Genomic DNA, 16,366 nt, shown 5'->3' on the forward strand with positions numbered 1-16,366 from the left:
AGGGCCTCTGCTCCCTCCCTCTTCAGTCCTGACGAAGGGTCTCGGCCTGAAACGTTGATTGCTCATTTCCACGGATGCTGCTCGACCTGCTGAGTTCCTCCAGCGTGTTGTACAACCTATAATTCCCTTTCTTCTGCCTCACTCCCTTCTTAAAAAGTGCAGTGACATTTGCAAGTTTACCAGTCCTCCAGAAACATTCCAGAATCTAGTGATTCTTAAAAGATCATTACTAATACCTCCACGATCTCTTCAGCTATCTCTTTCAGACACTGAGGTGTAGTCCATCTGGTCCAGGTGACTTATCTACTTCAGACCTTTCAGCTTCCCAAGCACCTTCTCCTTAATAATAGCAACAACACTCACTTCTGTCCTCTGACACTTTCACATTACTGACATTCTGCTTAGTGTCTTCCACAGTGAAGACTGACACAAAATACTTATCAAGTTCCTCTGCCATTTCTTGTCCCTCATTACTACCTCTCCAGCGTAATTTTCCAGCAGTACAATATTCACTGTCGTCTCTCATTTACTCCTCTTGTACAGAATATTAAAATAATTTGCATCCTCATTTTGGGTAGCCTACTTTTGGATTTCATCGTTTATCTCTTTATAGCTTTTTCAGTTGCCTTCTGTTGGTTTTTAAAAGCTTTCCAATCCTCTACCTTCCCATTACTCTTTGCTACATTATAAGTCCTCTCTTTTGCTATTATGCTCTTTGACTTCCCTCGTCAGCCTCCGCTTAGAATAATTCTTCATTTTTGTGATGCATCTTTCCTGAGCCTTGTGAATTGTCCCCAGAAACACCAGCCATTGCCAATCTGCCCTCATCCCCTCCCAATCAACTTTGGCCAGCTCCTCTCTCATGTCTATTTAATTGCCTTTAATCCACTGTAATACTGATACATCTGATTTCAGCACTCTCTCTCTCTCTCAAACTGCCAGGTAAATTCCATCATATTATGATCACTACTTCCTCAGGGTTCCTTTACCTTAAACTTGCTAATCAGATCTGGGTCATTACATAATACCCAATCCAGAATTACAGTTCCCCTGGTAGGCTCAACCATCTCATAGGCATTATACAAATTCCCTCTCTCAGGATCCAGCAACAGCCTGGTTTTCCCAATCTACTTGCATATTGAAATCTGCCATGATTATCATAAAACTGCCCTTTTTATATACCGTTTCTATCTTTCATAATTTGTATCACACATCCTGGCTCCTGTTCAAAAGCCTGTATACAACTTCCATGAGGGTCTTTTTACCCTTAGTTTCTTAATTCTGCCCACATCTTCCAATCCTTCTTCACCACTTTCTAAAGATTTGATTTTTTTTTAAACCATAGAGCTACCCCACCCCCTCTGCCTACCTGCCTGACTTTCAATACATTGTGTATCTTTGGATGTAAAGTTCCCAGTCATGATCTTCTTTCAGCCATGACTCGGAGATGCCCACAACATCATACCTGTCAATCTCTAACTGTGCGACAAGATCATCTCCAGTGTGTATTCAAATATAGCACCTTCAGTCCTGTATTTGTTACCTGTTTTGACTCTGGCCCTCTGTTATACTTTAACTCATTTCACGGTCAGCAATTTTGCCCTGTCATCTGCCTGTCCATCCACAAAGTCTCACTACACACTGAATCTACCTCCACATCAACTGCTGCATCCTCAGCCCTGTCACAATGCCCAGCCTTGCTGCAAGTTATTCAGTTTGTCAACTTTTCACCCATGGCAATTAAGTGTTGACACTCAGTGCACCATTCAAACTACAGCATACACCAACCTCTAGCAACCAGGCCTGACCAAAATTTATATTATATTATTGCAGAGTTAAGCAACTATTTGGAGTATCCAGACTCATTACATACAAGTGCAAATGGAGATGCAAGGGACTACAGGTGCTGAAATCTGGAGCAACAAACAATTACTGGAGGAACTCAGAGGGTCAGGCTGCATCTGTGGGTGGGAATAACTCCTGACTGAGCTTCTGAGCTCTTCCAGCAGATTGTTTGTTGTTACTTACAAGTGGAAATGTCATAATAACAATTAGAATCAATACAAATTGGGACAGTGTATTACATGACACCACCAAGAAAAGCGAAAATAAAGTGAAAATCCTGAGGAATTTAATTCTCATTTTGCTATTTTGTTTTTTTCTCTAAATTTTGTCTCAGTGAATCTGAGCTTGGAAATCACAAACTATGAAACTCCTGCCCTATCTCAAGGCTTTGAGCATGAAAATATTTTCCGAACGCAGTGCCCTTTTTTCTTGCAACAGCAATCAGATGTCTATCCCCATATAACAGAGACAATGCCCAACTGAAAGTCACAAATTTCTCTTGTCCATTTCCTTACATAATCAGTATTGTTGCAATCTAAAAGGAGATTGGATGAGAGAGTGGAGGGTGTGGTGGGGAGGGGCAGGGCACACAGACAGGCTTTAATTTACTCTGCTGTGTAATATTCTTCAAATAAAATGATTCTGTTCCTACCATACCTCTGAAACATTGCCTAGCAAATTACTCAACTGAAATATGTGATTATTTTTCAGACTTGTCTATAAACCAATTTCAGTTATTCTGAGATTAGGCCTAAAAGAAATTGCATTTAAACTGCTATTACCAAATATTTTAAAAATCGTCTATTACTTCATTCCTTTGCACTCATCTCAAATGTTACTTGGAGAAACAATTACTCATCAAGTTATAATCTATGTTTGGTTGCTATAAACAATTTAAGATTCGTCACTATAAACAAGGTTAATATTCTAGTGCTATCCAACTTTATCAATCACAGTAATGTAGATATATTTACTTCTTTCAATGAATGCTCACCTTTCTGATGATGTATCTTCAGATGATGAACTGTCATCTTCACTGTCTTCCTCCTCAGCTACAGCATCAGGCATTGCAGCTTCAACCGGGGGATGATCACTGCAAAGGTCTGAGTGATGGCCTGCCCCACTTTCTGGATTTTGACCCACAGACTGTGATCTTTCAAAGGATAAAATCTCCAGCTGAGCAGATACTGATAATTCCATCTCCTGATTATCTGTGGCCAAGGGAGGACTGACTAATGTATCACATTTTCCAGAAGTGCCGAGTTCAGATGATTTCCTCTCCTCCAAATCACTTCTGACATCAGGAGTTGCCGGAATTATACAAGACACTACATTGCCGTTAATCTCACTGACAGTGTCTTGTGGACAGTGAACACACAGTTCTTGTTGAATTTGAGAATCCGTCTGCTTTGTAACACTAACTTCAGAGTCTGTCAGCTGGGATTCACTATTAACGTCTTGATGACAAAATTCTGACACTGGCAGCTTAGGCTGTTCAACAACCAAATCAGTATTGCCTTTGACTGGAAAACTGCTTTCGCTAATCATTTCCTTTTCACTCTTATCTGTTTGTTCACAGAGTTGAGTATCTGTATTTCCTTTCTGGTCGGCCATACTTCTTCAGAGACTAGCCTTAAAAGACAAAGAGAAAGGTTTTAAAAATGCAAACAGCACACTTTAATCTATGTGGTGCCATAAATATATATTAAACTGCACTTGGCCTATGTTTAATTCAAACCATATAACAATTCCACAAAAACAAACTTTGACTTGCATCTATCCACCATTGCCAAAGAGAATATGGGCAGAAGCCCTTGAAGATTACACCACAATCTGCACAACCTGACTTAAAAATGTATCACCATTCCTCCTTCACTGAGTCTAAATCCTGGAACTCCTTACCAAACAGCACAACACAAATACAGCAGAAGGTCAACTGGCCCTTCAAGCCTGCTCTACCATTCAATAAGATAATGGCTGATCTGGTCATGGACTCATCACTACCTACCTGCCTTTTCCCAATAACCCTTAATTCCCCTACAATGCAAAAATCTATCCAACCTTGTCTTAAATATATTTACTGAGGCAGCCTCCACTGCTTCATTAGGCAGAGAATTCCACAGACTCACCACCCTCTGGGAAAAGCAGCTCTTCCTCATCTCCATCCTAAATCTACTTCCCCAAATCTTGAGGCTATGTCCCCTAGTTCCAATCTCACCTACCAGTGGAAACAACATTCCTGCCTATATCTCGTCTATCCCTTTCATAATTTTACGTTTCTATAAGATCTCCTCTCATTCTTCTGAATTCCAGCAAGTACAAACCCAGGTGACTCGATCTCTCCTCATAGGTTAACCCCCCTCAGCTCTGGAATCAATCTGGTGAACCTCCTCTGCACCGATTCCAAAGCCAATATGCACAAACAATCCAAGTTCTGCAATTTTTTACCATTTAAATAATAATCTGCTCTTCATTTTTCCTTCCAAAGTGGATGACCTCACAATATGTTTCATCACAAGGACAGTGACAGACAAGACAAAGTTCAAAGTAAAATTTATTATCAGAGTACATACATGTCACCAGATACAACCACGAGATTCTTTTTTCCTGTGGGCCCACTCAGCAAATTAATAGAATTGTGACTATATCAGGATCAACGAAAGATCAAGTAGAGCATAGAAGACAACAAACTGTGCAAATGAAAATATGCTGTAAATATATAGAGGTAAATAATGAGAACATGAGATAATGAGATAAAGAGTCCTTAAAGTGAGATCATTGGTTGTGGGAAGATCTCAACAGACAGGCAGGGGAGTGTTATTATCCCCTTTGAGTGACACATTAACTACATTTCAATCCATTTAGGCCACTCTTAAAATCTAGGGTCTTTTTACTCAACATCACTATAACATCACCCTCCATCCACTACTGCCTAGCCAATTGCAGATCCAATTAACCAACTTACCCTGGATCTCATGGGCACCCCCCTTTCACATCAGAATCCCACGTGGGAAGATGATAAAGAACCCTCATCAATAGCCTTAATAATGTTCACACAGGCTACATCAGCCAAAGGCCTGACCCGTCTTCAGAAAAATTCAAATTGGTCAATTCATCCAGCTCACGTCTATCGCAACAAGGCATGATAATTTTACTTTATCTTTTCACGTATAGATTAATTTTAAACCACAGATTTTTACTAGTAACTTCCCTAACAGTGACAAGTTAGACTTCTTGGACTATTGGTATCTGATTTATTCTTCATACTCTTCTTGAATAGAGGTTTCACAAACACTGTTCCCCAGTCACACACACAAAATGCTGGAGAAAACTCTAAAAGTCAGCCAACATCTTTGGAGGGGAATAAAGAGACGACATTGTGAGCCGAGACACTTCAACAAAACTTAATAGGATTTCCAGCATCTGCAGCATTTCCTGAGTTTATAATTTACTATTCCCTAGTCACCATTCTCGTTTGGGATTACAGAAGATTGATGTGGTATATGGTGGCCAAAGTAGTTGTTTTTGTTCTCCGTTATTAAAAAGCATTCTGTTTGCTACAGCCTTTTTTTAACAACGTGATCCTCCTCTTCGTTCACACTATAAGAACTGCTTACTCCTCTAGTGAAATTAAACCACTAAATAAACAGGAAGCCTTTGCCGAAAGCATGATTTGAACCAATGACTTTGCTACCATAAGCAAGACCTTGCGTGAGTCGCAACAAAGCAGAGAAAACTTTTATAAGAGTAAGTTAAACATGAGGTCGGGGTGCACTTCTGCGCACATGGTTTAATTTTCATTCACCTGAGAGAGCAATTAAGATTTAATTTGGAAGCACTGGAGCAACGTGTGCTGTTAACACGGTGCTTCACCTGTGTGACAACATAAGTTTAAATTTAAAGCGAAGCTGCTGAGATGCTTAACATAAAGCAGAAGACTCACACGGGCAGCCCCTCCGACGAGTGTCACATCACAGTGACCCCCCACTCTCAGTACCGACTCGACAACACTTACCACCACTCATGCTCCGGGCACACGCTGTCGCATATCGTAACGTCAGTGCCCCATTACGTCACAGAAAGCGTCAGACATTCAGCGAATGAGAGGCTCGCTAGGGCTAACGTCAACCTCAAGGCGAGGCATTGTGAACGTCTCTGCCGGAGAATGCAGCTGAAATTATAATCTCATATATAATATTTAATATATACTGACTGATATTAATATATAATATTTGATATACCATATATAGTTTCATAAAATATATAAATTGTTTGCTTTGAATAATGAATGTTGTTGAGAAATCAATCCCAAACCAATCAGCACTGGAAGTTGCAATACCCAAGATGTCAACCATTCCTTTCCCTCCACAGGTGCTGCCTGACCTTATGAGTTTTGTGGTAATACCGTCAACGCCACAATCTGGAGCAACACACACCGTCCAGCTAAAGGACTGTTCCTTTCCCTCCATGGATGCTGCCTGAACTGTGGAGTTACTCCAACCTCACACTTTTGTGTTTTGCTGAAGATTGAACATGCTGGCAATAGATCGAACAGTGGAGAGAGGAACAGTGTTAACACTACACCATTCCCTCCAATTGTCCGCTCTCTGAGGCGGAACGTTCTGTTTTCAGCAAGGGCCTCACCTTTGTCACCCTTCGCCCACACTTGAGATTGTTCTGCGCCCACCTCAGTACCAAGCTCTTCTTCTGTCACCTCCATCTCCAGGCCTGCTTCTTTGAAAAGAACTCCACAGCCCACAATGATGACCCTTCTTCCATCTCCAATCCTCCCCACCTTCTTGGACACCCAGCTCTGGTTCTCTGCGTCTTTTCATCTTAAATTGCCAATGAGACATTAACCACATCAACTTCAGCAAACCTCACTTCTCCTCGAACTGTACCCCCTCTGAACACACTGCCCTCCACTCTCTCCGCACCAATATCAACATCATTGTCAAACCCACAGACAAAGAGGGTACTGTTGTAGTGTGGCACAAGCTCTCAGGTGGCAACTCTCAGACAGCTCCTCATACCTGCCCTTTAAAGAGGATCCCACCGTGGACCATCAAAAAACTGTCCCCAACACCATCAACTCTGGAAAACTCCCATCCACTGCCACCAAACTCACAGTTCCTTACCCCGCACTGCTCGCTTCTACCTCCTGCCCGAGATCCACAAACCAGATTGTCCGGCTAGGCCTGTTGTGTCTGCCAGCTCTGCCCTACTGAACTCATGTCATCATATGTCCACACCATTCTACCCCCCTTCGTTCAGTTGCTTCCCACCTTGTCCACGACACATCTCATGATCTCAATCTGCTCACTATATTTCAATTCCCTGGCCCTAACAACCTCATTTTCATCATGGATGTCCATTCCCAATACACTTCTACCCATCAACAAGGACTTAAAGCTCTCTGCTTCCTTCTCAATAAATGAACCAGCCAGTTCCCCTCCACCACCACCCTCCTCTGTCTGGCTGAACTGCTCCTCACTCACAACAATTTTTTCCCTTGGCTCCTCCCACTTTCTCCAAATTGAGGGGTAGCCATGAATGCCTGCATGGGCTCCAGCAACACCTGGCTCTTCATTGGCTACATAGAACAGTCCCTGTTCCAAGCCTTCCCCAGTACTGCTCCCCAACTCTTCCTCCACTGCATCGATGACAGTGTTGGTGCTGCTTCATGCGCCCATGCTGAGCTCATCAATTTCATCAACTTTGCCTCTAACTTCCACCCTGCCCTTAAATTCACTTGGTCCATTTCTCAATCCCTCTGTTTCCATCTCTGGAGAGAATCTGTCAATTGAGATCTTTTACAAACCTACTGATTTCCATGGTAATTTTCACTATGCCTCTTCCCAATCTGTCTCCTCTATAAATGCTAATCCCTTCTCTCAGTTCCTCCACCACGTCTGTACCCAGGATGAGTCTTTCCATTCCAGGACATCAGCAGTACCCTCCTTCTTCAAAGAACAGGATTTCCCTTCTTCCACCGTTGATGCTGCCCTCAACCGCATCTCCTCCATTTCCAGGACATACACGCTCACCCTATCTACCTGCTGCCAGATCCAACACATCATCCTCCGTGACTTCTGCCATCTCCAAAGGGATTCTACCACCAAACACATCTTTACCTCCCTCCTCCCTCCATGATTCCCTTGTCCATTCATTCCTCCCAACTTATCTCCCTCCAGGCACTTATTCCTGCAAGTAGCCAAAGGTCTACACCTGCCCATTCACCTCCTCCCTCATCTTCATTCAGGGACCCTAAACGGTCCTTCCAGCTGAGGCAATGCTTCACCTCGGAATCTGCTGGAGTCGTCTATTGTGTCCAATGCTCCTGATGTGGCCTCATCCGCCAGAGCATTGGAAAACTGCAAATGTCATTCCACTCCATAAGGAAGGTAGGAAAAGCCAGGAAATTATAGGCTCGTTAGCCTGACCGGTGCTTGACAAGATGTTAGATTGCATTATTAAGGATGAGGTTTCGGGGTACTTGGATGAATATGATAACATGGGCCTTTATAAGACATTGGTCAGAACGCATGGACTGTTATGAGCAGTTTTGGTCCCACTATCTAAGAAAGGATATGCGGGGACTGGAAAGGGTCCAGAGAAGGTTCATGAGAATCATCCCAGCAAACAAAGGGTTATTGCATGTGGAGCATTTCATGGATTTGTGCCATTACTCACAGAAACCTACCGGATATTGAAAGGGCTAGTTAATGTGGGTGTGCAGAGGATGTTTCCAATAGTGGGGGATTCTAGGACCAGACAACATTGCCTCATAATACAAGGACATCTCTTTAGAATAGAAATAAGGTGGAATTTCTTTAGCCAGAGGGTAGTGAATCTGCGGGATTCATTGCCACAGATAGCTATATTGGGTATATTTAAATGTTCCTATGTCTTATGGTCTGTGGTCTTATTGCAATACAAGATACAAAATCAAAAGGTTTCTCCATACATGATTGATAGCTCATCAAACAATACAACGTGAAGCATCTGAATCCAAAGGAAGTGTTACAGAAAGGAGTGCCTCACTGCACGTAGCTCATGTACCTTGATGTTACACTGGGCATTATTGGAGAAATATAGAAGGTCCCTGGCAGACACCTAACATGCTTTTGGATTCTTTAACATGCTCTCCTCTAAATCAGAGAAACCAAATGCAGATCGGGTGTCTTCTTTATGGAATTACTTCCATTCAAGAAAGAAGGCTGTCCATTAGCTACCAGCCATCTGCCATTCTAATTCTGTCTTATTCCCATTCTGAACTTTCCGTTCTCTGTCCTCTTTTGTTGCTCTCAGTGATAACTGGTGTAACATCGAGTAAGAGCAGAAATGGAAAATCACCTTCTGAATTGGCAAATTACAATACTCAGGACAACGTTGAGCTTAATAACTCTACTGTTTACAGATTTGACTGTACCTCTATTGGTCGCTGTATCATTTTGCTACAACTATCAATTTTTAAACTAATTGTTGCTTTGGCAACTTTGATCTGCCCTCTATTGCAGGCATACCAAAGATAAAAGTTACAAATAGCATTTGAAACATTGCATTATTAACTCTGTACACCCTTCACAGCTGGTATCATTTGTTTAGTTTCCAAAAGAATAATCAGGAATCCCAATTATCAAGTATGTTGTATTTTATAATTTTCAATTTAAATTGGACCTCATTCTTTCCCCCTAAATGGCTATCAGCACTTTTATACACATATGTTGTGATGCTCATACATTTAAATATTATTTTTCAGATGCTGTTTGTAGTGAGATTTAATGAAAGCAAGATTAGCATTGAATTGGAAATAGGCATGGCATCTGCACTGCAGATAAGGATTGATTGTGACTAGAAATGTTATTCCAGCAAGTTTTGGAGCAAAAATGCAACATTACAGAGCTTCATCACAACAATATTTCCATGTACAAGTATCATCATTCTAATTTACTCAATATTTCAGGATCTCTCATACTGACATTAAAGAACTACTTGTCATTAAGGGACATTACTCAGGGAAATACTAATGTTGTCTACTATTTTGTCTCATTCATAATTGAAGTTTTTTAGTAAATAAATCATATGATGTGCATAAACATTAGGGGAAATACTGAGAGATTATTAAAAAAATCCATCTGATATAGCCTGCATTTGATATTTCACTTAACTGCTTAGATGTGATGAATTCAATATGAGCACAACCAACATTTTATTATCCATTTTACAGAATTTTGAATGACCCTTTACAGATTAAATGCATCAAAAAGGAAGAAAAGAACAAATATGGTAATAGAAGATGCTGGATTTGCAACGTGCAATTAATCTGCGCCTGTTTGATGTGATTGGTTGCATACAAAATTTGTTGTCACACTTGATCATAGGTTCAGAAATCAGGCAATGCTGTCTGTGCTGATTATTGCTTTAGAAGGTCCAATTGTACAAGAAGTTGGCACGAGAACAAACTCATTTGCTCTTGACGAATAAACTCTTCTCAGGCTTCCAGCTGGGTACAGAGATCGATTATAACTGATGTTTCAACGACAAACTCTGCCATCTTCATTAGGGATGATGCCTGGTTTGCTCTTTTTTAAAGGCACGTTGTAAGGCAGGATCAATATTGTAAGTTATTACTTAAGTCTTTGCTAGAAGCCGAAGTTGAAGACTGGTGAGAGTGGACAACCAAGTATCTAGTCACATATTTGGAAACCTCAAGAGACATGGTAGCAAGAAGGAGAAAGCTTCACTTTCTCCAAGGGCTAAGAAGCCTTCCCAGCAGAGGATCAAGCATTAGTTGGAGAAGGCTATTGTGAACGTCATACAAGTTTCAAGACATCGATGGCATGGAGTAAAAAAACTAATAACATCAATATGCAATTGTAAGTAATAAATGTTTGGAATCCCCATCTGCTATCAATTGCAAGTGATAACATCACACACTGTTCAAATCACCACAACCTCTCCATATGTTTACTAAGAACCCCTGTCAGTCAGAACCTGAAATCTATATCTATCGGGACATTTAAGAAACTCTTAGACAGACAGAACACTGATAGTAAAGTGGAGAGCTATGGCAATGAATGAGGCAAGGGTTAAACTGATCTGAGAATATGTTAAAAGGCCAGCACAACATTGTGATCTGAAGGGCTGTTGCGTTCTGTGTTCCATGCTGACCTATATCTTCGATTACATCTCATTATTCCACACTGCAACCGGCTCACACCGTTTGAGATACAGACCTCTATTTTACAGTATCAAAGGCATTTCCTAACCTCTTGTGAGAAGCTCATCAACATTATAAACCAGTGAGATGTTTGTTAAGTTTTTAAGAAAAAACGGAGACACTTCCTTCTCCCTTATTAGGGAGAGAGAGAGAGTAGTTGCATGCCGGGTAAAACGCAAAGTCTTTGGGGTAACTGCAGGTCTGTGTCTTTGCTAATGCTTTGCTCACGCTTAGTGCTCGGTGGTGGTACCGATGCTTGCTTTGTTTTGCCAGTAGGGGGGATTGTTTCTCACTGCCACTTATGCGCAGGAAGGGGGAGTTGGGGGGACTTTGGGGTTCTTACGTTTCTCTGTCGTTCATTCTTTGGGGCAGTTCTCTGTTTTCATGGATGTTTGTGAAGAAGAAGCATTTCAGGATGTATATTGTATACATTTTTCTGACATTAAACTGGACCTTTGAACCTTTGTACACATATTCCTCTTGGAGAACAGGTGGTATATTTTGAGGCACTGCATAACTGGCAATTTTTTTATTATTACCATCTGCACCAAAATACCAAAACCAAGGGAGAGTATGGAGCGTCCAGGAAGGAGTGGCTCCTCCAGTGTGCGTCCATTCCGGGGCAGCACACTCACCTTTGATCCCAACCAGATGCTCAGCTCTTACCTGTGGCTCCAAGTAGCTATTGGCATACAACAGCGGCCACAACTGGGTACACTGCTTTGACAGGAAGGCTAAACCAGGTGAAGGTAAGCGGCAGCCTCTTACCCCAGTGAGTTAGGGACATGTCTGATGGACTGGGCAGATGAGATCCACAGTGAGATCCGACGGCCAGGAAGGAGGTTCTGCAACACTCCGTGAAGAGCGAAGGGCAAGGCAAGCCACAGAAGACATTATGGTCATTTACTGCAACCAAGGAAGATCCCAGTTTGTGACACTTGTCAGTACCACTGGACCCAGACTTCTGAGGTTGAGAGAGTGGAACTGCCCCAGTGCCATGACGTATCCACTTTAAAAAGTCTCCCACACAGATTTCCTGTCATCGGCAGACACAATGGACAACCACCAATGAGATACAGTGAAAAGCTATGTTTGTACGTGATTCAGATAAATCATGTCATCTATGTACAAGTGGACTGAGTTGGTACAATGACAGCATGGGGAACTTGGTGTTGCAATTACAGATTAAGTGCAGTGCAAGTGGTTATCACGGTTGACTGAGAGATGAGGAGTTCATTATTGTACAAGAGATCCAATCAAGAAGGGAGCTGTCCTTTACTTTCATTATATGTCTTCTCAAGTTTTTGTATCTTATGCCCAGTGGATAAAGGAAGTGACGTGTCCTTATACAGAAATAATTGAAATTGCCTTGGATCACCTAGACAATAATAAAAGCTATGTCCGGCTGCTGTTTATTGTCTGCAGCTCAGCATTTAGCACAATCATTCCTACGTCCCTGATCAAAAAGCTCCAAAACCTGGACCACTGTACCTCCCACTGCAATTGGATCTTCAACTTCCTCATCGGAAGAGCACAGTCTGTGCAGATCAGAAATAAATTCTCCATCTCACTGACAATCAACACTAGTGTGCCTCATGGATCCATGCTCAGCCCACTGCTCTACTCTCTCTATACCAATGCATGAATGGCTAGACAAAGCTCAAACACCATCAATAAATTTGCTGATGACTCAACTATTGTTGGCAGAACTTCACAGAACAGAGAACAGAAATTTACAGCATATTACAGACCCTTCGGCCAACAATGTTGTGCTGACTATATAACTACTCTAGAGTCTGCCTGGAATTTTCCTGGCACATAGCCCTCTGTTCATCTAAGCTCCATGTACCTATCTAAGAGGCTCTTAAAAGATCCTATTGTATCCACTTCCACCACCATCGCTGGCAGTGCATTTCACGCACCCACCACATTCTGTGTGAAAGTCTTACCCCTGACATCCCTTTGGTAGCTATTTCCAAGCAATTAAAGTTATGCCCCATCATGTTAGCCATTTCAGCCCTGGGAAAAGCTTCTGGCTGTAGAAGCATAGAAACATAGAAAAACTACAGCACATTACAGGCCCTTCAGCCCACAATGCTGTGCCAAACATGCACTTATTAGAAATTACCTATGGTTACCCATAGCCCTCTATATCTGTAAGCTCTATGTACCTATCCAGCAGTCTCTTAAAAGACCCTGTTGTATTCACCTCCACCACCATCGCCAGCAGCCCATTCTACGCACTCACCACTCTCTGCGTAAAAATCTTATCTCTGACATCTCTGTACCTGCTTCCAAGCACCTTAAAATTGTGCCCTCTCATGATAGCCATTTCAGCCCTGGGGAAAAGCCTCTGACTATCCACATGATCAATGTCTCTCATCATTTTATATACCTCAATCGGGTCACCTCTCATCCTCCTTCGCTCCAAGGAGAAAAGGTCGTTCACTCAACCTATTCTCATAAGGCATGCTCCCCAATCTATGCATCATCCTTGTAGATCTCCTCTGCACCCTCTCTATGGTTTCCACATCCTTCCTGTGGTGAGGTGACCAGAACTGAGCACAGTACTCCAAGTGGGGTTTGACGAGGGTCCTATATAGCTGCAACATTACCTCTTAGCTCCTAAATTCAGCCTCACGATTGATGAAGGCCAATTCACTGTATGTGTTATTAACCAAAATGCCATCATAGCTGACCTACCAAAATGAACCATCTCACACAGATGGTTGAACTCCATCTGCCAATTCTCAGTCCAGTTTTGCTTCCTATCAATGTCCTGCTGTAAACTCTGACAGCCCTCCACACTATCCACAACACCCCCAACTTTTGTGCCATCAGCAAATTTACTAACCCATCCCTCCACTTCTTCATCCAGGTAATTTATAAAAATCACAAAGAGTAGGGGTCCCAGAACAGATCCCTGAGGCAAACAACTGGTTACTGACCACCATGCAGAATAGGACCCGTCTACAACCACATTTTGCCTGTGGGCAAGCCAGTACTAGATCCACAAAGCAAGGCCCCCTTACTTTTTTCAATAAGCCTTACGTGGAGTACCTTGTCAAATGCCTTGCTGAATATACACTACATCTGCTACTCTCCCTTCATCAACGATTTTAGTCACATCCTCAAAAAAATCAATCAGGCTCGTAAGGCACGATCTGCCTTTGACAAAGCCATACTGACTATTCCTAATCATATTATGCTTCTCCAAATGTTCATAAATCCTGCCTCTCAGGCTCTTTTCCATCAACTTACCAACCACTGAAGTAAGACTCACTGATCTATAATTTCCTGGGCTGTCTCTACTCCCTTTCTTGAATAAGGGAACAACATCCACAACCCTCCAATCCTCCATAACCTCCCCTGTTCCCATTGATGATGCAAAGATCATTGCCAGAGGCTCAGCAATTTCCTCCCTCGCATCACACAATAGCCTGGGGTACATCTTGTCCAGTGCTGGAAACCTATCCAACTTGATGCTTTCCAAAAGCTCCAGCACATCTTCTTTCTTAATGTCTATATGCTCAAGCTTTTCAATCCACTGTAAGTCATTCCTACTATCACTAAGACCCTTTTCCATAGTGAATACTGAAGCAAAGATTTCATTAAATACCTAAGCTATCTCTTCCAGTTCCATACACACTTTCCCACTATCACACTTGATTGGTCCTATTCTCTCATGTTTTATCTTCTTGCTCTTCACATACTTGTAGAATGTCTTGGGGTTTTCTTTCATCCTGCTCACCAAGGCCTTCTCAAGGCCCCCTTCTGGTTCTCCTAATTTCATTCTTAAGTTCCTTCCCACTAGCCTTATAATTTTCTAGATCTCTACCATTACCTAGTTTTTTGAACCTTTCATAAGCACTTCTTTTCTTCTTGACTAGATTTTCACCAATCTTTATACACCATGGTTCCTATATCCTACCATCCTTTCCCTGTCTCATTGGAATGTACCTATGCAGAATGCCACAAAAATATCCCCTGAATATTTGCCACATTTTTGCCATACATTTCCCTGAGAACATCTGTTCCCAATTTATGCTTCCAAGTCCATGCCTGATAGCTTCATATTTCCCCTTACTCCAATTAAATGCTTTCCTTAACTTGTCTGTTCCTATCCCTCTCTAATGCTATGGTAAAGGAGACAGAATTGTGATCACTATCTCCAAAATGCTCTCCCACTGAGAGACCTGACACCTGACCAGGTTCATTTCCCAATACCAGATCAAGTACAGCCCCTCCTCTTGTAGGCTTATCTACATATTGTGTCAAGAAACCTTCCTGAACACACCTAGCAAACTCTACCCCATCTAAACCCCTTGCTCTAGGGAGATGCCAATCATTATTTGGGAAATTAAAACCTCCCACCACAACAACCCTGTTATTATTACACTTTTCCAGAATCTGTCTCCATATCCGCTCCTTGATGTCCCTGTTACTATTGAAGAAGAAGAAGAAGAAGAAGAAGAAATCCCTTAACTCTGAGTGGAGTCATCGGGACACCATCGTGACAGCACTTTCTTAGCAGCCTTTCTTATTTTTACAAGGTCCAGTTGCTAGCTTGACGTTCAACCCAGCACAGATGGAAAGTGTGCGAGGGAGCCGGGCGGATAGAGCCTTTGCTCCGAAGTCCAGTGCTGATGCCGCTACACCACCAGTCGGCCCCTATTACTATTGGGTGGTCTATAAAAAACACCAAGCAGAGTTGTGACCCCTTCCTGTTCCTATCTTCCACCCACAGAGACTCTGTAGACAATCCCATCATGACTGCTTCCTTTTCTGCAGCCGTGACACTATCTCTGATCAGCAGTGCCATGCCTCACCTCTTTTGCCTCCATCCCTGTCCTTTATGAAACATCTAAAGCTTGGCTCTTAAAGTAACCATTCCTGCCCGAGCCATCCAAGTCTCTGTAACGGCCACAACATCATAGCTCCAAGTGCTGTTCCACACTCTAAGCTCATTCACTTTGTTCATGATGCTTCTCACATTAAAATGGACACATCTCAAACCATCAGTCTGAGCGTATCCCTTCTCTATCACCTGCCTATCCTCCCTCTCACACTGTTTACAAGCTTTCTCTATTTGTGAGCCAGTTGCCCCTTCCTCCGTCTCTTCAGTTCGGTTCCTACCCCCCAGCAATTCTAGTTTAAACTCTCCCCAGTTGTCTTAGCAAACCTCCCTGCCGGGATATTGGTCCCTCTCAGATTCAAGTGCAACCCATCCTTTTTGTACAGGTCACACCTGCCTCAAAAGACGTTCCAATGATTTAGAATTCTGAATCACTGCCCCCT

General features: G+C 42.3%; 1 protein-coding gene across 2 annotated transcripts in view; it reads right to left on the bottom strand.

Moving 5' to 3' along the window:
• naf1 (nuclear assembly factor 1 homolog (S. cerevisiae)) overlaps positions 1–5,912 on the bottom strand; it is a 165,967-nt gene extending 160,055 nt beyond the window's left edge. The window contains exons 1-2 of one of the 2 annotated variants that reach the window (XM_059964965.1): positions 5,861–5,912; positions 2,840–3,477 (exon numbers count right to left, since the gene is read on the bottom strand). In XM_059964965.1, the coding sequence (XP_059820948.1) occupies positions 2,840–3,459 (620 nt within the window). In that variant the 5' untranslated portion in view covers positions 3,460–3,477; positions 5,861–5,912. The other variant, XM_059964966.1, reaches the window with a different exon arrangement.
• Positions 5,913–16,366: the final 10,454 nt, after the last annotated feature.

This window comes from Hypanus sabinus, chromosome 3, assembly GCF_030144855.1.
Source record: "Hypanus sabinus isolate sHypSab1 chromosome 3, sHypSab1.hap1, whole genome shotgun sequence".
Lineage (NCBI taxonomy): Eukaryota > Metazoa > Chordata > Chondrichthyes > Myliobatiformes > Dasyatidae > Hypanus > Hypanus sabinus.